Here is a 22,885-nt window from a genome sequence, read left to right as displayed (position 1 = left end):
TCCCATCAATCCGTAGTGGCTGCTTGGAGCTTGAGACTGAAAGGAAGATGACTAAGGATAGATCTGGAAAAAGAATGTCGGGGTTGATTGGCAATGTCTACTTGGAATGGGAAGGGAATCTTGCTGCAGCCCAAACCTTGATAAAGGATGGTCCAGGTGGAAATATAAGGTCTCTATGTTAAAATTAATAAAGGAAAAAAAGAAGGGAGGAGGGAGAGGGCAGGAGGGAGAAAGACAATTGTGTGTGTTGGGTGGGTAAGGATTAATATAGCGAGTTGTTATTGTGGCTACATGATGCCAACATAATCAAAAGAAAGTGAAAGAATTACAAAAAAAATTTTAATTTTCATCGTGATGCAATTTTCAGTTTGACTTTTCACTAAAATCGCCTTTTTTTTTTTTACTCTCAAAAATAGATGATATGGGCCAGCCCGGTGGCGCAGTGGTTAAGTGCGCGAGCTCCGCTGTGGCGGCCCGGGGTTCTCAGATTTGGGTCCCAGGCGCGCACCGACGCACCACTTGTCAAGCCACGCTGTGGTGATGTCACATATAAAGTAGAGGATGGGCACAGATGTTAGCCCAGGGCCAATCTTCCTCAGCAAAAAAGAGGAGGATTGGCATCGGATGTTAGCTCAGGGCTGATCTTTCTCACACACACACAAAAAGATGATAAATGGTAGTTTCCATCTACCTGATGCTGAAGATCCTATTGTATACCACAACATACACTTCCATGAAATATCTTCTCTGAAAATACCAAAGTCTTTCTAAAATTATAGTCAATACTCAGTTAACTAAGGCAAATGAACAGAAGGAAAATTAAGGAGAAGACAGAGGTCACAAATAACACATTGTGTCTATTAAAATGTGGTATATTATATATATAAAATGTGGACACTTTCATCAAGATTACACCCAATATTTAGAAACAAATCTACCATTGTAGAGATGTCACCCAAAAGTTTAAAAATAGAAATATACAATAGTTTAGAACTGCAAAATACCATGTAAATTGCTTGAGGAAAATGGCCATGAAGTTTTTATGCACAAAAATAGTGAATTGTTATTGTCTATTCCTTAGCTGAGCTCTCTCATTTTAAAATGAAGACTAGAGAAACTCTTGTGTTATTAAACTGTTTTCTGGGATGCTTGATTCCACATTGCATCCTCTCTGTTTTAGTTGTAGCTCCACCAGGTGACATCATAATGTCAGCACAGCTCAGAATCTCACGATTAGCTTCACACACATCATAGCCCAACTTCCCCACTTTATCAATGTCGCTTCCCTCAAACATCTTTCTCTCCAAGTCTGAGTACCTCGCAGCTCTCCAGGACTTACACAACACTCCCTGCTCCTCCCCGCACCCCTCACCGCTTCCCACTTCTCAGGCCTTTGTGCCGAATTACATCACCAGCTGTCCTGGTTCTTCCGCTTGTAGATGGCAGATAATGGGACTTGCTCAGCCTCCACACTGAGGGAGCCAATTCCTATAATAAATCTCCTCTCATATCTAGCTACCTACCTACCTACCTACCCTATCGGTTGTGTTTCTCTCATGAACCCTGACTAATACAACTACATTTATTTATTCGCATTATCCTGTCTACTTCCAAGGCTTAGTAAATAATGACCTAATTCATCTTGCCCAGTACTGCATCTCGTTCATCATTATCTCATCCCCAACACACAGCTCAGAAATGCGTGATGAAAATGGAAGGATCAATAAATGAAAAACCATTCGAAGCTTCCATTGTGGTTTGACTAAGTATCTTCTATTTGTGCTTTGTATCTTAATTTGAAACGTGTATAAAAGGATGAATGCACAGGCAAAGAGAAAATTGATGAAAACAATAAAGTCATGAAACAATTATTTGTCCACATAAGTGAACAAACACACAGACTCACATTTACATAGATTTATTTCTCCTTTCCACTTCCTAACACTGCTTCTGCCATAGGTAGCACCCTATGGCACCAACATACAATTCAGTGAGGTCCTTTCAGCACGGGTTACAAGACAGGATCAGTTCAAACAACAGCCTGTGAGTCCCCACTGCTGCTTTGGGTCTTTTCTTCATTTCTAGGAACTTTTTACCCTTTTCTTCTGTAGCGCTTGCAGAATCTTGGCAGTGAGGGAAGACCTTTACATCATCATCAACTTACACTCAGGGCCTTCTCCAGAGCTTTCTATTACCCTTGCTTTCTCCTGAGTCCCCTCCTTTATTATGGGGTTCTCAGTCTTGACTGGAGATTAGGATCATCTGGAGGAAGTTTTGAGCCAAGGCCGACACCTGGTCCCCACTCCCAGAGGCTCAGATTTGGTGGGTGTTGGTTGAGACCAGATATCAGAATTTTTTGAAAAGCTCCCCAGGTGGTTGTGTGTAGTGTGTAGTCGAGCTTATGAACAACTGCTCTACAGTGTAAATGGTTACGCCTTTTCCTGCGTTATACCATATTTGAAAAGAGACTACTCCATTTTTAAAATAATAGTCATACCTTTTATGTCCTCCTTGGTTTCAGCTAGATATTGAAATATGATATCAAATGTTAAGCAAATTTTCTTCATGTCAAAATAGAGTATTTCTAATTCAGTCAGAAATGATGATTATTAGAACTGTCATGAGAAAGCTAATTCTCATGAATTTCTCTGACAGAACATCATAAATAAACTCAGATTATCTTTATATTTTATCCAAATGTCATGCTGAAATGATTTATAGTCTAGTTTTCAATTCAGCTCATACGTTACTAATCTAAACTCTTAGTCAATCAAATCAGCCTCATAATTGAAAAAGTACTTTACATAGTTTAACATGAAAGAGGTCAGCAGAAATTAACATGTGATCATTTTCCATGCTTTTATACAACTAGAATGACTAATAGCGCAGTTGAATGCATTTACCCACTAGACATTAAAAATACAAAGCCACATGAAAACAATATCCCTTATACTAAAAATTAAGCCCATCTTTCTCTTTCCACTTTTTTTTCATTTGAGAAAGAACGTATAAAGATGTATGCTTACTACTTCAGTTTTTTATTTCCATCTACTGATTTTGTATCAGTGCATACATGTGTATATAAATGTGAAAAGCAGTAATTTTAATAGACGAATATAAAAGATGTTGGCACAGAGCCAATTAGGCACACCCTTTACCACCACCACCTTGTTTTGTTGTTGTTATTGACATCACCAGTTTTAGTGTCACTGCTCCAAGTGCCAAAATATGACAGAGACTGTGGAAGACTAGATATTCAAGCTTGAATGTCACCTCCATGAGGGCAAATGGACTATTTTGTTGACTGTGGCATTCACACTGCACAGAACAGGGCCTTACATGCAGTAGGCAGGAATGAAATACATATTTGTAGAGGGAGAGAATTCTGAAATATATTATACCCTCTCAAAAATCCTTTACTAGATGGTATTACTGCAAAATCTTCACCAAACTCTCAGGGATTTTAGCTTTGGAGACGTGTTCCTTCACTACTCTTCTTCCCTACTTGTCTTCCAAAATATTATTCCCTTAGGTTTTAAAGATAGTAACAGATGGTCTGAAGGGAAACGGCATTTGCAGATTTGAAGATCTTTACAAAGTGTGATATGCAAGTAGGACGATTAAAGACTGAGAATCAGCTGGAACCCACAGGAGGTGCCTAGCTCAGAGGGTTTCTGCAAGGACTGTAGGGAGTAAATGAGATACGCATGAAGTGCTTGGGCCAGAGCCTAGCAGAGAAAGCACACAAATGTTAGTTAATGTTGACATTATTATTATTTTAAGGAGCAAGCTAAACATATGATTTAGCTGCACATGTGATGGCATATATCCTCCTCCATAAAATATTTGTGGCACATGGCTGTCAGTAAGGCCTTAATCATACACATTAACACATTTGATTCTCACTGTAGCTGCAGACTGTGTTATCAATCCCATTTTACAGATGAGAAAATTGAGTCTGAAAGAAGTAACTTGCCTGAATCCATGGGGCTGCTAAATGGAAAAGATTAGAATCAAAAATCAAAACTTGTCAGTAAGCAAAGATCTGTTACTTCCCACTACTCTAGAATATAAAAAGGAACTCCACAAATATTTCAGAACTATCACTTAACTGAAATTCATTTTCTAAATCTTTTTTCTGAAATTCATTTTCTAAATCTTTTTTTTCAGCTGAAAATGTGTAAAATTTCACAAATCTGCCCACAGGCTGTACAGTCAAGTTTCTAGCTTTCCAGAAAAATGTCACTTAGATGGTTCCTGTCTTGCCCTGCCCTTTCCCTCAGTTTAGATCAGTTCTCAGTATTCTGGTATTTCCCCTGAGGAAGGACCAAGGAGAAAGATCAGACTCAAAGTTCTTCTTTCTATAACTTGCTGACAGCTTGAGTGAAACACTTTGTGGGTAGGGAGCCTGGGACTTTTGGGTGCAAGGACATGTTTATGTGCCTGCGTCACAGTGCTATGGCTTCCCCATCAGCTCAGGCTCTCAGTCTGGTTTTCTAGCTACTGAGACAACAAATTCATCTGATCTTTCAAAACATGTGATGGAATTTCAAGTTTCAGAAAAATAGTGAAAGCCCTTACTTCCCCTGATTGCTTTTTTTGAAGCTGAAGTTCTATTCCGTTGAAAGATGAGTCCTATATCTTTCAAATTCTTCCACTCTAAATTTTTCTCAAATAATCCTGAAAAATGAATGACCTTTATTCTATTCTATGTTCTATAAAGAATCATTCATTCAAGATATCTTTATTTGTAGAAGAAAGAACTACTGAGTGAAAATAATTATATATATAACATAATTATAATTTATACTACAAACAATTCCTTCCTCTACGTAAATTCAGGATATTAGAAAAACATATGGGATTGAAAGGGAACAAATCAATTCAAATATGACAAGATTATAAGACCTGCCATTGCACGGCTATGAAGATTACAGAAAATGTATGTCTGTGCATGAGAGGCTGCCTGGGACCTAGTAGGTGTTCACTGAATGGTAAATGCTTCTGCTCCCCAGCACACCCACGTCATGTCGATCTGGGCTACACCAGCAGAGGGAGTTCGCAGTGCTGCGAGATTGGATCAGCAGCCTTCAGCTCTTTAAGTCAAGTGGCCCCCTTTTTTTAGTTTTTCTTATCAAATTCTAATTACAATTAAATCTACTAAATTATGTTTACTGTATTAAAGTATGTACTTTTCCCATGCATCACGTGGTAGTGATATTTCTAAAAGATAACAGTGATGTTTATGAATTCAATAGTAATAATTTTGAGTAATGAAAAGTAAAATCTCCAAGTTTTAGGGGTGATGCAAAAGACGAAAGTAATAAACTTCTAAGACCATTTCCTCCAGCTCGTCTAGTGGCACACAAGAGTCAAAATATCAAAATAAAGATCAAAATTAGAAACCATTCTCAAAGTATTTTCTTTCTGGAAAACATGTATTTAAATGTCATATTCTCAGACTTCCTAGTCAAAATCTGATATGGGCTAATCATCATGCTTAATTTATGTGAGAAACAGCTCATATAATCATAGACCTGAAAAGCTAGTTATTTCAGTCCTCTAATTCATTTCATTTTATTTTATATACCCTTTTACTTTATCATTTTATTTTCTTTATTCTACTTTATTATATTCAGAAAGAGAGTTCAACACAGAGGTAAAGGTCCCAGGGAGCAGTGCCACGTTTTAGGGTCGCAGTTTCATAAATCTGCGTTGATCCTGAGTCAGCAATCGGCCTCAGAGCTCTAGAAAAGCAGGTCGCTTGTGAGCTTGGTGCTGGGTTCAGGGTCTCCTCCAGAGACCCTAGGCCCAAACTTCCTCAAATTCCCACAGAAAACTTAAACAAGTCTTTTTATTAACTATAGCAGAAAAATATACCACAACTGATACAGTTGGTGAGCACAGTTTAGAGGAACACAGTCTTACCATAATCACAAATATTCATTACATAGTTCCTATGTACCGAGCACACTTTTAATATATGTAAACATATATATTAACTCATTTAATTTTCATTACATCCCTGTGAGTAAGTATTATTATTATCATTATCCCAATTGTACAGATGGAGAAGCTGAAGTAATGGGAGATGAAGCATCTTGCCCAAAGTCAAACGCCTAAGAACTGGAGGAAGGAAGGATTCAAACCCAAACTGTCAACCTCCACCCTACACTATCTTACAAGGATTTACCCTTAGTATTTTTCCCTGTTAAGCAGGGAAAAAATCCAAATATTGACATTATTAATAATCCTATACTAATTCTACTTCTATAATAACCTACTCTTATAATATTGTGACATTAATTTCCAACATTCGACAATAAGAAAGTTCTTTACTTCCACGGTTTTCAATTAATCTCTTGGACTTAAGGATTCATTTGAAAAACTATCACAAAATGGATACCATTTTTAGTGTCCCTGAAACCAGAACAATACAAAAATGTAAACAGAAAAAAACTCCAGGGAAACCTGTTCTCCCTTAACGCTAGGAGGTCGATATTGAAGTTCTGTGCTTGGTTTTGGAATTCACAGGGTAGGACAGAGGAGATCAGGAAGATAGCAAGGTTTATGATTTCCTTCATTAAGTAGTAGATAATAACAACAATAAACAAACACATAGAGACAGAGATTGGATTGGTGGTTACCAGAGGGGAAGGGGGGAGGGAGAGGGGCGAAAGGGATAATTTGGCACTTGTGTGTGGTGATGGGTTGTAATTAGTATTTGAGTGGTGAACATGATGTAATCTATGTAGAAATAGAAGTATAATGATGTACACCTGAAATTTATACAATGTTATAAACCAATGTTACTGCAATAAACAAAAAATTAAAAAAAAAAAATCATCCAAGGGAAAAAAAAAAAAAAATGTGTGAGAGAAGTAAAACTCAGTCAGGGAGTCCATGGCATTGTCCTGTATCAACAGAGGGTCCGACTGAGATGAGGAACTGTCCAAACTTCAAAGGGTGGAATAAGACATTACAGAGACAATGATTTGCAGTCAAAATAATGATATTCTAATGAATACTAGAAAACTTTCACAAGAAAACAAAAATTTGTATCGAGGTGAGGTAGACCTAGAAAGAGGTCTACCTTTCACAAACAGAGGGTATACATTCACAAGACTCTTCCACCTAGAGTGTAATTTAAAAAGGACATGTCTAATCCACTTCACAAAGTATTTCCCATAAAAGAGATTTGACAATTAAATCTACAGTCTTACTATTTCTGAACATATTCATTGTAAGTTATGATATTTCATATAATTTATATGAAAAAGGTTTTCTATCTTTTTTTAATTGAAGTAACATTGGTTTTTCAGGTGTACATCATTATATTTTGATTTCTGTGTAGACTGTGTCATGTTCACCACCCAAAGACTAATTGTCATTCATCTCCATGCAAACGTGCCCTATTACCCCTTTTTAAAAAAAATTTTGGGGGGTAAACCGAAAGCATCAGAATGAATACAGTGCATTTCTCAGCCCAGTCCTGTCACTTGTAAGTCCATTTCCAATTTGATGTTTCCAGCTACCCTTAAAATAAAAAATCTCTGTTTTTAAAGATGATCAGTTCGAAGCTCCCCTTCTAGGGAGTGGGTGTTATTGTTTAGATTGCCTGGTGAGTGTAGGCAGTCTTTGAAACCAAGGCTGGCCTAGACCTGTTGGAATCATGCTGAAGTGTGCAGCAGAGGATCCCATCCATATCTGAGAAGTGTATCCATCCATTTTATATTTATTGAGCTTTTACTATGTGCCTATCAAAACTGGTCATAACTGGGGACTAGCCCGGTGGCGTAGTGGTAAAGTTCGCATGCTCCCCTTCAGCGTCTTCGGGTTCGCAGGTTCAGATACTGGGTGTGGACCTACTCACAGCTCATCAAGCCATGCTGTGGCGGCGTCCCATATACAAAATAGAGGACGATGGGCATAGGTGTTAGCTCAGAGTTAATCTTCTTCAGCAAAAAGAGGAGGATTGGCAATGGATATTAGCTCAGAGCCAGTCTTCCTCACAAAAACAAAAACGAAAACAAAAACTGGTCAGAACTGGCTCAATTACTCAAGCGTCTCCTCTTCCAGGAGACCTTCTCTCATCATCACACAATTTCTTCTCCCCACTGCGTGAGTCTCTATTGTCATGTTTATTACGTTTTCTCATAAGTAATTGTCTGTTTACCTGTCTCTCCTGTCATCTAGACTGAGTTCTTTGAGTGCTTCAGTGATGTCTTATTCAATTTTCTATTCCCAATACCTAGAATAAGTAATTTATAAAATTTATTTAATTAATGAAGGCAGATAAAGAGTTGTTGACACTTGTTATCAATATTTTCTCACTCCTCGCTTCTCCTCAACCCTCTGCAGTCTGCCTTCACCACTAAAACTGGTCTTACCAAGGTTACTAATGAACCAAGTCTCTCTAAATTCAATGAAACCTCCTCAGTTCTTACCTTGTTTGACTTCTTGGCAACTTTTGATACTGCCAGCCATTTATCTCTTCTCAAAGTCTCTCATCCTTCCACTTCCATAATGCTGCATTGAACTGATATCCTTGCTACCTCTTTGGCTTCTCCTTCTCAGTCTTTTTTTCCAGGCTCCTCTTTTCTCTAGTGGTTCTCAACCATGGATAAATATTGGAATCATCTGGAGACCTCTGCAAAATACTGATGCCCTACTAAGGGTTTTGTACCCAATTCCAATGTGTGTGTGTATGTGTGTAGGGGGGTGGTTTCCACACTACCACCAAGCAATTCTCCGACACTAGTTGGGTATCCTACAGTTCAACTCAATTTTGATGCTCTCTACCTGGAGATAGTGTCAGATCCCACGGATTAAAGACTCCGTCCTACGAGACTGCCTCCCCCACCAGACATACACACACACACACTTCAGATGCCAATCACAAGTCCCGGTTGTTACCTGTGCTTCTGATCGACTGGCTATAATTCAGAGGTTCCCACAACCTCTTCCTTGGGTTTGATGAATTTGCTAGAGTGGCTCACAGAACTCAGAGAAGCATTTTACTTACTAGATTACCAATTTATTATAAAAGTATATAACTTAGGTACAGCCAGATGGAGGAGAAGCATAGGGCAAGGCATGGCGAAAGGGGCCGGGAGTTTCTATGCCCTCTCCCAGTGCACCACTCTTCCCGAATCTCCATGTATTCACCAACCCAGAAGCTTTCCCAACCCTGTCCTTTTGGATTTTTATGGAGGCTTCATTACATAGGCAAGATTTGCCAATAGCAACTGATTCAACTTCCAGCCCCTCTCCCCTCTTTGGAGGTCAGGGGGGTGGGACTGAAAGTTTCAACTCTCCGATTATTTGGTTGGCTCCACTGGCAACCAGTCCCCATCCTTAGGTGGGGTCCAAAAGTCACCTCATTAACATAATAAAAGACATCTTTATGACTCTCATCACTTAGAAAATTCCAGTGAAGAAGACCAAACATATATTTCTTGTTATAAATCACAATAGTACACCTACCTAGACCCACCCCCAGAGATTTTATTAGTTTGGGATGAGGACTGGCACTGGTATTCTTAAAGCTCTGCAGGAGAATCTAATTTGCACCCAGAGTTGCACAGCACTGTTCTAGCCACTTCTCAAATTGTAAGAATCCTCTGCCATCTATCCTGGGCCCTCTGATCTAGTCAGCCTAGAGTTCCCAGGTTAACCTCACTAACCTCCATGGCTTTGATTACCATCTCTATGTCAATTACTCTCAACTCTGAATTACTAGTACAGACCTCTCCTGATCACTGGACCCATAGATCCAACTGGTTACTAGACATTTAATTCATATCTCACAGGACATAGCAACATCATCCATCCAACAGCCCAGGTCAGGACCTTGGGTAATATCTTTGAAACCTTCTTCTCCTTCATCTCTCTCATTCAATACCAAGGCCTACTGAATCTGTCTTCTAAATAACTATAAAATCTCTATGTTTTTCTCCATTCCTACTGTCACTGTCTTAGTATAAGCCCTATCATCTTTAGCCTAAATTATAACAGTCTTCTTACAACTGTCTCCCTACCTTCAGTCCTGATCCATTTACTCCAAAGCACTCACTACCCTGCAACCAGAAATATCTATCTAAAACACAAATCTGGTCATATAACTCCCCAGCTTTAAACACCTTAGGATAAATTTATATTCCTAAAGAAAGCTTATAAAGTTGTACCAAAAATAATCTCTGCCTATCTCTCCAACCTACCAACAACTTCACACTTCATAGTCCAACTGTATGCATCTTTCTTTCAATTCAAAGATGCCCTATTTTCAAAGATCTCAAGGTCTTCATGTACACTGTTTGCTCTGCCTGGCACCCTTTCCCATAACCTCTTCCTCTGGCTAACTCCTGATTTTCATTCAGTTCCCCACTTTAACATCAGTTCCTTGGGAAGACATTACCTTATTCTCCTAGCTAGAGCAGATCTTCTCACCACACTTTCCTATAACAACCTAACCAATGGACTGTAAACCCCTTGGGGCAAGGACCATATTTCTTCTGTATGTCCGGGTTCTGGCCCTTCAGCATCTCTCAATAAATGACTGAATGAATAAATTACCCACATATACAATGGATTACCATATCTGGCCACAGAACTGTTCCCAAGGGGAGATATTTTTTAGTCATTAGGAATATCACTCAGTGATCAAGTAAACTTAAGGCAAAAAATAAAATGCATCTAGAAAATCTCATCTCTCAAATTAGGTGGAAATCATTCTTTTAGAGATGAAGTTTGGGAAATTGCTGGAAATCAGGTAACTTAATTCTCTTAACATGATAGTTTATTAATGAAGCTCTCAGTCTTGATTTTCTGCATAATTAGCATAACAACCTATGTTCAGGGATGATTTTTCTAAATGACCAGTCAACATCAATCTCAACTTCATAAGCTACAATTTAAAGAGTATTGCAAATGAAAAAGAAAAGTTATCAAGAACATATTTGAAGTTTCAACAGTGGGACGTTTGTCTTTTAATGTCAAGCTAATAATTCCTGCAAATGAGGCAGAAGTCAGAGTGAGGTAATCATTAGTTTAATGATGCAGTGCTAATTAACTTCACCTTTTCCAGATAGGGTATGTAATATAAACCTGGAGGCTGGTTAAGGTAATATAATTTCCAGAAAGAACTATGAAGGGGAATAATGGTGACTAACTTGTGATGGACCATTGTTCGTTCCAGTAAGAAAAAGAGAGGCACAAATAGGGTGTTTAAAGGTCCGGTAACTATACAACACTTGGTCTGGAAAAGAAAAATGAAAGTCCTATTCATTTACACATAGACACTGGGAAAGCACTTGCTAAAAATTAGTGTTATTTTACATACAAAAGTTGTGTTTCTCTAGAGCAGTGCTGTCCAATAGAAATATAATATAAGCCACATATGAAATTTTTAATTGTATAATAGTCACATTAAAAAGAAATAAGTGAAATTAATTTTAACAATATATTTTATTTAACCTGATACATCCAAAATATTATCACTTAAATATGTAATCAATATTAATTTTAAAGTATTTCAACATGTAATCAATATCTAAAACATTAATGAGATATTTTACTTTTTGGAGGCATACTAAGTTTTGAAATCCAGTACGTAATTTACATTACAGCACCTCTCACTGCAAACTAGCCATATTTCATGTGCTCAATAGTTACTTGTGGCTACTGGCTACTGTATTGGGCGTGTAACTGTGTAACTTTAGACTCTATTACCCAGATAAGTTTAAGTGTGTGTGTGTGCGCGATGCTATTAGGGGCAACTCCAAAGTAATGAAAGATCTGGAATGTCTTTTGAATAACCAGATAAAGACAATCTTTTTAGTATAATTTTACAAGCATGTTTTATTATGTTCTAATTCTTTGAATATTGGTAATTCATGAATGGACTATGATTAAGCATAGTGATGGAGTCATTATTTGTGATGCCTTAATTTAGCAAGCATTCATGATCAAGGTTTCCTTTTAAAAAGCCTCAGCAAGGATGCAGAGTACCTGAGTAGAAAAAGAACTGGACATGTGGAAATCAACATGGTCTCCCCAGACATGGAGTCTTCACGAACAAGTCAGGGCTCAGACTCTCCTGATGGGGAAACTACCTTCCCTTGGTTCATAGAGGGAAGTACCAAGGAAGTGAGAGCAGAGACACTTCTCAGGCAGGATGGAGGTAGAGGAAGCCTGTTTGCAGGCAGGAGGAAAAGCACCTCTTCTATAGTCAATTTACTTCACTAAAAGGGGTATCTTACTCTCAACATCTCACACTCTGAACACTCTAGATAAATGGTCATTGCTGTTCACTTCTGATTATGGCTACAGTGAATATACCACAGTACGCCATAACGTTATCCACAGCGGGTAGAGGGATGGGGTATTGATCTCCTCTTTTAAGGGGAGAACTCCATCTGAATCAAACTTTGATCCTAAATTCTAACTGAGACCTAAAGACTAGTCCAAGCGGATAGTATTTGGAATTGCGTAAGAGATGGACACCATTTTAAGAGATCTTCTACTGTCAGCTCCTTGAAAGCAAGTTAAGCCATTTCAAACGAAAGAAAACACCTTACTCATATGGCAATCATAGCTTAATCTTTAGTTATTATAACAAATTTTAGTTGGGCCACAGGAAAACATTTTTTATTGTGTTTTATTTCAACTGTTACTTTTTGATTTATACAATTAACTTTTGGCTTAGTTTATTAATTGTTCCTATTTATTAACCCCAATCTGCTTATAACAAATAACACACAGATATAGATTTAAGTAGAAGACAGAGATAAGAAGACATAAACTAATATTATTTGAATGTCTATGTGTCTAGTTCTGAGCTAAGCATTTTCCATACATTATTGTCACTCACAGTTGAGACAGGACAACCGAAGCCATTTTATATAGAAGATTGTGTGTGTGTGTATATATATATATTTTTTTTTTCCTTGAAACTTCATCATAAGGAATAGTACATACTCCACAAACATGAGAATCTTTAAATGTCTTTGGTTATCAATTTATTGTTTTCAGTGTTTCCTTCCTAGACTTTTGACTCAATCCCTTATTTTACAGCTTTAAGTTATTTCTGAGTTTGTTCTGAATAGACAGTTTCTTTATATAAAGAAGAGAAGTTAAATTGTTTAAAATGTTATAAGAGAAATAACTTGTCACCTCTCTTGCAAATATTCAAAGCTATTACTACAGCTCTTATGTTTCAACCAGTTGATGGACTAGAAATCTTGTTTTCCTTTTTGCCTTTCATCTCAGTAAATACCTTTTTTATTGACCAAAAATTTGAAAGTTAAAAAAAATCACTTTGGCTTGCTATTTCTAATTAGTTCTTTTATTCACCCTTCAGGCTAATGACAATCAAACTTTCACTTTGCTTGTATTCATTTAGCCAATAAATCTTCACTTAATTCATGTTTGTTGCACATCTACCATGCGCACATTTCTCTGAGGATATTTCTGTAGTCAATCTCTGTGCTCCACATGCCCAAAGAATTTAGGTTTTCCTTCACTTTTGACAGGCACAATTATCTTAAATTTTATATAATATTATGACATGATCTTTCCAGTTAAATACAGACACCTAGAAATTGATTCAGTGCCCTTCCAGACAGGGAGTAGAGGCTAAATAACAGTAGTTATAATGTCAGGGATCAGGAAACTATGACAGGACAACAGAAATGAAATTTTTCCCTCTGGAGATCTCATCAAGATCCTCTGGCAGAACAAAGTTGTCTGCTCCCCTCCCTAATTCTTCATCCCACAACCCTCCCATGCAATGTAAATTATGCTTTGCAGAATTATTCTAAATGGATAGGTCTGAGAACATGTTGTGCTTTCCTAGTCTGTCTTTTGGGATGGAAGATGCTTAATGAGAGACTGGGGCTTATTCTACATGCTACAGACAACTCCTAGACTTTTATGGATGCTCTCTGAGTTAAAAATAAAAATTCCATTATGTGCATACTCTATTTGAATTCATTCTAAATGAAGAGAACCAGCTTCCCAGTTTGAGAAGAAGCAAAGACTACTTTGTAAAAAGAAAAAGGGGATAAAGATGCAATTACTAGCTAATCTCAAAAGTCCATTGATAGCAAAGATAAATATGAAAAAAGTACCAATTGTGACCTCCTATTCACAATTTACAGATGACTCATCAGCTCAGCAGACAACATATTGGACTCTTCATTTAATTTTATTTGCATTGAAAATGCATACATGAGGGGAAAGGACTTGGACTATAGACCCAAGGGGACCTGACTTTGACTTGGGATCCCATCTTCCACTCACTAGCTGAGTAACTTCAGAAAACGTACTTGCAACTCTCTGAGTCACAGAGTCCTCACGTGGGGTAGGAACAATGCCAATCATGACCCAGTGGTGCTTTGAGGGAAAAAAACTTAAGCAATACAACAGTGTCTGGACCAAGATAGGTCTGAATTGACATTAGTTCCATTTCCCGTTCCACTCCCCCGACCCCCCCAGTGTCTGAGAGAAGCAAATTTGCTTTTGCTTTAGCTTTGAAACATGAACTTTCTCCCCTCCCCCATCAGAACACATTTTTCAAACTGTCACAAATCTAAGAAGAAACACTAAGAAATGACTGTGAATAGAGGTATCATTTAACATGAGAGTTTGGGGACAGGAAAATTAATAATTATACCTTAAGCCTCACTATAATTCTAGTAACAATGGAGATGCCAATTTTTCCTTTGTGCTCTTTTTTTACATTTCATATTCTAAGTAAAGCTATATCATTTTCTTTTTTAGAAAGCTCTTAGGCTAAATGACAGGATGTGGGATCAATTCCAACTGCTAGTCCTGATCTGCCCCTTAGCCTGTTCTTCAACAAGGTTAATAGGTCAAAGATGGAAATAAAATTCTTAAGTCTTGGTTTAGCTGGATCCTGTCCTTAATGTGCTGAGAGACTTTAAAACGTGTTTTACACACGGGAGGAGAGAGGAAGAGGCGATAGACAATGTATCGTAAGGAACTTTCCTCTACATAGTTTTGTCAGGGTACTGCAATCATTGTCATAAGCAAAAGAGAGAAAAATGTTGACAGTAAGAAGGAAGCCACTTTTATGTTAAGAAGGGAGGATGGGGTGGAGTTAAGAGTGAAAATCATTCGCTTTAGACTAAAGTAACAGGCAACTTGAGGTCTTCCAGGACTTGTGCTACCGTGGGGTCCACAAGTGGGAGGTCATTCATTCCTGGTCCCAGACCCAACTCACCCAGCTGGAGCTGTTCGCACGTTCGGTCTGGATTCTTTCCGATCCGGCATCTGTAAATCGCCCCGGGATTGACCACAGAAGCGTTGGCAAGCCAGTTGGCCGTGGGCGCCCCCACCACGAGCCTAAAGCGAGAAATGTGCACGTGCGCGGAGACTTGAGCCGTGCTGCCCACTGAATTCTTGGTCTCAACAGACGTGCAGCTGGCAGCGGGGCCGCTCCCCCACCTCCTCCTCCGCCCACCACCCCGCGCACCCAACCAGCCACCCGTAACTCGCAGCTCCAGGGCCTCGCGCCAGAACGCACCCCGGGCGCTGCTACCCCCAAGATAAGTTAGTTTCCAGAGCAGATCTCTGGCGAGCTGGCCGTCGCAGCACTCCCCGTCCGCCTCCTCCAGAGGGGGGAAAGTTTGAATCAGGCAGGGAATCCCTGAGGAGCCCTTCACACGCCGGCTGTGAGATGCCGAGAGCGCCCGAGTCCGACTCCACTCACCATCGGTTCGCCCCGTGGCTGTGCAGCACCACGGAGTAGCCGAACAGGGTGTTGGGGGGGCCCTGGTAGAGCAGCGCGTTCTCGGTGTCCAAGTTGTAGGGGCGCCCGGTCCGGACCCCCAGGCACAGCAGCAGCATCACCGCCTCCCGGACGGTGGCCCCTCGGGGGCCTAGCCCGCGCCTCGCTTCTCCAGCCATGCGCTCTCGGAGGGAAACATTCAACACCAAACGGCCACTGTCCCCAGTTGAGCGGGATGCGACGGTCGGCCAAGGGGAAGAACGCCCCAAGAGAAGAGGCGCAGCGTGTCCGGCGCCAGCCGGCGGGGGGGAAGGAGGGCGGGAGGAAGGGAGGGACGGACGGAGGGAGGGGAAGTCTGGCCGCCGCGGGCGGGGCAATCGGGGGCTGCCTTGGATGCCGCCCGCCCTCTGTGCCCCACGCCTGGGTTCTGCAGTCGGGAGGTGCGGGTGCTCGCGCGGTCCCGGGGCGCTGGCCGCTGGGTGGGGTCCCGGGCGTGGCGCGGAGTCGCAGGACCGGGCGCCGTCTCCCCCCGCGCGCGGCTGTAGGGGGCGCTAGGGGACCTTGGCTGCTCAGGACGCGCATCTGGGCCGGGGCCTCCCAGCCCGCTGAGCGCGATGCCTCGGGGCTCCTGGGGCTTTGCAAGAGCGGAGCTGAAAGGGGCCCGGGGCTTCGCCTTTTAACTGTGGTTGTGGCCTGGATGCGGAGCAGCGTGGCCCCAACCCGACACCGCGCGCACCCCACTATGAGCGCAGAGGCTCCGCGGCCTGCCCGGCATGGCCCAAAGGCCAGCTACAAATCCGAGCACCGAGACTTTGGCGGGGAACCGTCCGATCTTTCGTTGATAATTAAGCGCTGTATCTGATTTTTGGGACGGAAGCAACCGCTAGAAACATTAACCGGAGGGGCGCAAATTACAAACAAAAGGAACTCCCTGAGTTCCCCTGAAGAACATTTTGGTGACAAAGACCTTATGGCTATTCACTTCAAGACTCAGAGCCCTGCACCTTTCTATGCCCACTTCCTTCCTCCCTACACTTCCTCTTAAATCCAGGCTGCCCGCGTGAGGAGGCAGACCAGCCGCGCTCAGGCTGAATGGCACGCGGTTTAGGCCGTTGCTGGGTCCAACATCGAGGCTGGGTTAAGTAAGCACTGTGACTCGCCTCATTTTAACGGATTCCTCTCTCAGGCTCTCAATTCTCCTCGTTTCCACACATCCACCCAGTTGCACCGGATACACCTGCCATCGGGGGTGTACACCCAGTGTGAGGTCAAGAGACAGACACTATAATCAGCCTCTGAAAATGCACTGGAGACCCACAGCACAACGCACCTGACCTGGGCGATGATTCGCATCCTAATGAAATCCAGACGTGGCTCAGGTTGCTGTCTAGAACAACCAGAGAGACAGCCCAGATGATTAGGCCGATATTTGCAGGAGATGCAGGTCCAGTTGTTAATTATTGCTATATGAAAACACAAAAGAAGAAAGAAAGAGGGTTCATCTAAGAATGTGTGTGTGTGCCTTAAAACGATACTGAAATAGCACGTCTTAAGCTGTAATGGCAGACACATGATTAAAATACTCATTTATTCAGCACATTCATTGAGCAGACACTTTGCTAGGCCCACAGGATACCACAGTGAAGAAGGCGGGAGAAGCCTTCAGGAAAATTTTCACCCAAGTGGTAGAGAGACAAAGTTTTACTAACTAGAGAAAGTTCTGAACGCTTTAGCGACACTTAGAGATTTGAAGGACTAGGAGGGCTGAGTTAGGCTAAGCAGTTTGAGAGGAGGAGTGAGGTGTGGCTCAGCAGGGCCAGGTAGAGGAACTGGAAGAGGTGGTCTTGGTGGAGCATTGAGCTGCCCTTACATAGGTTAGCATGACAGGAGGCTGAGCAGGGAAGTAGGAACACATGGTGAACCTCTTAAGCCAGGTTAGGAATTTTGAACTCTATCCTGGGGCTGACAGGAAGCTGTTCAAGGATTTGTCTTGGTCAGCTGTGGGTTTTCAGAAGTGTGAAGAAAAGACTGAATACAGAAAACCTAATTTTGGAGGTTCCTGCAGTCATGAGCAGTGAGATGACGGTGGCTTGAACTAGAAAAGAGCAGAAGGGATAGAGGAAATATAGATTCAAGAGATATCTGAGAGATAGAACCCAACAGAACGTGGTGACAGTATTGGTAAATACCAATGAAGAGCTGAGATGAAGGAGTCAGGATGATGCCCAAGTTCCGAGTTTGGGATCTGGGTATATGTTGCTAATTCATAGAGAAAAACACAGTGGAGGAATGAGGTTATGCATGCGTGTGTGTGTGTGTGCGTGTGTGTGAATGTGTACAGATGCAGGGTACTGATGAATTAGGTTTTAGACAGGTGGAGTTTGAGATGTTTATGGAATATTCTAGCCAAACCCCACCCAATTATTTTTACTCTTTTGTCAACACACAAAACAGGAGGAAGGTAACCCTCTCATTATTTGCAACGAAGTAAAAGTCAGATAATGGTGTGTGATACATCTATTGTAAAAAGGAAATGGCTTCCAGAAAAGTAGCTATTGGGGCCCATGGGGAATGATCCTGCTCTGTTTTTCCACTCAGGGTGTATTTCTTTCTGAGTAGATCTATGTGCTGATTTCAACCCAGTTCTACAACTTGAGCACATTGTCATCATTCTGAAACAAGCAATCCCTCTAGTTTGCAGCCACAAAATTTCCCGGTGAGGCCGGGGAAGCAGGTATATCAAGGCACTCCCACACCCTCCAGACTCTGACAATGTCAGAGCCACTGATTTGAACCCCTACCTCTTTCTTTCCCTCCCTTCACCAAGATCTTGTACAATGAAATCTACTCAACACAATTTTTCTCATAGCGTGATTAAGACGAGTAGCGGCCAGTAGCGCTCTTGATGGGGCAGGACCTTATTTCTACGATTGCAGTTATGGTTATGATTTCACCACCTTTCCAGAAACAGCCACCCTTTACTACCTCACATGCTGTGTTAGCCCTGAGCTTTCTTTCCTCAAGGCTTAGAGAACAATTCACTTTTCCTAAGTCTGTAAGAATAAAAGATGTTTAATGTTGCTTTCACAAAGCCTGAAGATACTGCTCTCTCTCTAGTCAATGCTTTTGTAGGCAAGTGTGACAACTGGGTGTGGGGATGTGTGGCATGAAGGGGTAGAAGAGGAGGACTTTTAAAAACTACTTATGCCTATGACTCACCCTCAAGTGAACTTAAATATTCATTCAATTAATATGTGTCATTTGATTAATATACAGTCACGTGCCACATAATGACGTTTCAGTCAACGATGGATCACATATATAAGGGTGGTCTTTTAAGATTAGTACCATATAGTCTAGGTGTGTAGTCAGCTATACCATCTAGGTTGGTGTAAGTACACTCTATGATGTTCACGTGACGAAATTGCCTAACAATGTATTTCTCAGAACATATCCCCATCATTAAGTGACGCTTGACTGTATATCAAGTGCCCACTATGTACCAGGAGCTGCAAAAAGGACTCAAATAAGAATAAAAGACAAAATACAAGTGGCCTCTATCCTTGGTAGGAAGTTTTCCCCAGTAGAGAGGATTCTATTATGGGCTCATGCAACTTCTCAGTTGTTATCAAGAGTGAGCACTTCTCCTTCTTGAAAGCCTCTCTTCTCATGATAGTGCCTTTTTTGAGCTCCCCTCATTTTCTGTCCAGCCACCCTGAGTCTCCTTTGCTGGCTCTTTTTCTCCACCACAAGTGTTGGAAAGCCTGAGGTCTCCATTCTGAGCCCTCTTTCCTTCTCTTTCCCTCCTCCCTCTTTAGGAGATCTAACCCATTTTCCATGTCTTTAAATACTAGCTACATAATACCATTAGATACCACTGTGAGTAGCCAACCCATGTCTCCAGCCTTGACCTCTCTTCTGAGCTCCAGGTTCTTATGTTTCACTGCCTACCCGATGTCTCTACTTGGATGTCTAGTGGGCACTGTGCACATAACATATCTAACACTGAGTTCTGGTTTCCTCACCTGCGACTAAACTATGTCTCCACCCAATCTCTCACTTTCCAGAAAATAGCACTCTATCTGTGCAGTTGTTCAGATCGGATATTTGGGGAAAAATCCTTGATCTTTCCTCCCCCTATTCCCCACATTTAATCCATCAATCATTAAGTTCTATCAATTTGACCCCCAGAATATATCTCAAGATCACCTATTTATCTTCTTCTGCCCTGCTACCACCCTCTTCCAAGTGCAGTAATCTTGTCTGGGCTGTTCAACAATCTGCTACCTACTCATCCCTCGCCCACACCATCAATTTTCTACATAGAAGCTAAAGTGAACTTTTAAATTCTAAATCAAATCATGCATGCCCCTCCCTCCTTTGAATCCTTTAAATAGTTTCCCATTTGCTCTTCCCGTACAGACCACACTTAACGTGGCCTGCAAGGACTCTACGATCTGGCCTCTGACTGCTTTGCCTGTTCACCATTGACCACTTCCCCCAGGATCACTTTGCTTTAGCCACATCGGCCTTGCTTGATTTTCTCAAGTGCATCAAGATTTTGTCACCCTCGGGGCCTTTGCCCATCTTGTTCCCTCTACCTGGACACACCTCTGACTTTTCACATGCTTCTTCTCTTCAGTCTCAGCTTAAAGGTCTCCTCCTCACAGAGGATTTTCCTGCCCATCCACTTAAAATAGGTCACCATATTGTTCTCTCACAAACAATCCTGTTCGTTCTCTTCAGAGCTCTTTAATGTATAATCATATATGTATTCACTTTTTCATTGTGTCTTCCTTTCTAGAATACAAGAGCAGAACACATGGGTTATGTTGTAGCTGTCGTTCACCACTATATCTCCAGCACCTGATATGCTGCCTGGCAAAGAGCAGGTGCTCAATAAGTATTTTTTGAATGGCTCTTAAATGATTTGGACTTTTTACATCACTAATGTCATAAACTGAGAAAAATCTGGATATTTATAAGTTTATGTTTATGCATTATTATATGCAAAACAATGTGTTTGGTCCTTTGGCAGATTCAAAGATATGTAAAACATAGGTCCTACTCTCAAACAGCTTGTAATTTACAAGGAGAGATGTGATATGCCTTAGAGAACCAGACAATAGAGTCAAATGTGAACGTCATATACATTGGGGAGAGAAGAGACATTGCTTGCTAACAAATGGTGTCAGCATAAAGGGCAGTCTTGAGACCTGAGTGTGGGTAGGGAAGAGAAAATGAAAGCACTGATAAAATACACTGGGAAAAAATAGACTTGAGTGGTCAGGTGCAGGTAATATGGATAACTAAAATATGACTGGCATTTTTAGGCCGGTGACTGGGACAACGGTGGTACTGTGAAAAAAACTAAACAAAAAAACAACCAGAAGAAAGAATTGGAATGGGGAGAAAACGGAGAGTGTGTTTGGATAATGCTGGCTGAGTTTTAGAGATGAGTCTGAGATGTTGGTGGAACATTCATAGACATATCTGGCAAGTAGTGTTTGGGTTTTTTTTTTTTTTTTTTTTTAATTTGGTCGCTTGTTTTACTTTTCTCTATTAGATATTTTTAATTACTAAAGTGAAGCATGTAAAATGTAAAACAATTAGTGATGCATAAAGAAAATGTGGACAATCTCTCTCTGCCTCCCTCTAATCCAACCTACTGAGACACCTTTTTGCCCCCCAATAACTTGACTGCCCCCAAGTGCTTGTTTCAAGGTCCATTCTTAGGGGATCCAAACTAAGACAATAGGAGATCATTTTTTTCACAGTAATGAAGTTTCAAGAGGAAACAAGAAGATCTGATTCTTTTACCCTGATCTATAATATTAGACCAAATTTCCTGAGGCTTGAATATAAATATCAATGACAAGGTTGCTTTAAAGAAATATGAAACCAGACGTCTCCTCAATCATAAGTGTTCTGGGGAGAAACTGTGAAATGTGAAACACACCTGGGACTCCCCCCTATCCCCGCCAAGACCGGGAGGCTGGGGCATTTATCTAAGGACTCGTCCTCCCCTGGTAGAGGGTTAACCTCTCCACACTTACAGGTTGCACCTGTTTGCAGACAAGAGCGCTCCCAGAGACGGGAGGACCCCTCAGGGGGAGATGAGAGACATAGACGCTGGGAAGCTGCCAACTTGCTGGAACTGTCTACCCAGCAGTGGGTAGCTCAGGTAGACCAGGGGGCGGGGCATCGACAGCGTCTGCCACAACAGCCAATCAAAACCTTGGGCTGTTTGTTAGCGTTGCTCAAACCTGGTTTTCAACCTCTTACATTAAGTTTTCTCTGGTCGGATGGGGAAAACGAGTGTGGGTAAAGCACTTAATACAGAGCTTAACACGTAATAAATACTGAATCACTAGTAGCTCTTTCTCCTTCATTCTCCTTTTCTTCTCATTATCATCATCATCATCACCGATATAATTTATATAGAAGTGAACTACCTACAGAAATAATCTATGGGGCCGGCCCTGTGGCTTGGTGGTTAAGTGCGCGCGCTGCGATGCTGGCAGCCCGGGTTCGGATCCCGGGTGCGCATTGAGGCACCACTTCTCTGTCCATCCTGGGGCCGAGTCCCACATACAGCAACTAGAAGGGTGTGCAGCTATGACATACAACTATCTGCTGGGGCTTTGGGGGCAAAAAATAAAATAAATAAAATTTAAGAAATAATCTATGTACGCAAATCTGAGCTCAGGGCCAGTGACTTATATGCGGACGGTTGTCTAAGTTAATGAGGCATTTTCTTTCTCTATTTGCTTACATTTATTTATCCACTCATTCAACAAATATTTATTGAACACCTATTATGTGTAACTGAGAGATACTGTGCATAACGTGGTAAACAGATTTGGGATTCTTATCCTCTTTAGATGTACATTCCAATAGGGCAACCAGGCAATAAACAGTACTCAATAAATATTTCCAATTTTTAGTCTTGTCACTTTTCAGACATTGACATTCATAAGCAGATGATTTTTTTCTATAGTACAACTATGAATGTTATTTCCCCGCTCAGAGACTCCTAATGGCTCCTCTAACTCAACCCAAATAAATTAGAATGTCTTGCCTGGGGCTTAATACCCTCCATGCTTGGCCTCAAACTAATTTTCTTCCCTCTAG

General features: G+C 41.1%; 1 protein-coding gene across 1 annotated transcript in view; it reads right to left on the bottom strand.

Annotated features, from left to right (window-relative positions):
• ITGA4 (integrin subunit alpha 4) overlaps positions 1-16,210 on the bottom strand; it is a 77,263-nt gene extending 61,053 nt beyond the window's left edge. The window contains exons 1-2 of the mRNA XM_004426693.3: positions 15,734-16,210; positions 15,245-15,366 (exon numbers count right to left, since the gene is read on the bottom strand). Of these exons, the coding sequence (XP_004426750.1) occupies positions 15,245-15,366; positions 15,734-15,930 (319 nt within the window). The 5' untranslated portion in view covers positions 15,931-16,210. The remainder of the gene's footprint in view (positions 1-15,244; positions 15,367-15,733) is intronic.
• Positions 16,211-22,885: the final 6,675 nt, after the last annotated feature.

Source organism: Ceratotherium simum, chromosome 9, assembly GCF_057802395.1.
Source record: "Ceratotherium simum simum isolate JZ-2026a chromosome 9, ASM5780239v1, whole genome shotgun sequence".
In the NCBI taxonomy this organism is placed as follows: domain Eukaryota; kingdom Metazoa; phylum Chordata; class Mammalia; order Perissodactyla; family Rhinocerotidae; genus Ceratotherium; species Ceratotherium simum.
The sequence above is the reverse complement of the archived record's forward strand: the minus strand, read 5'-3'. Positions and strand labels throughout refer to the sequence as shown.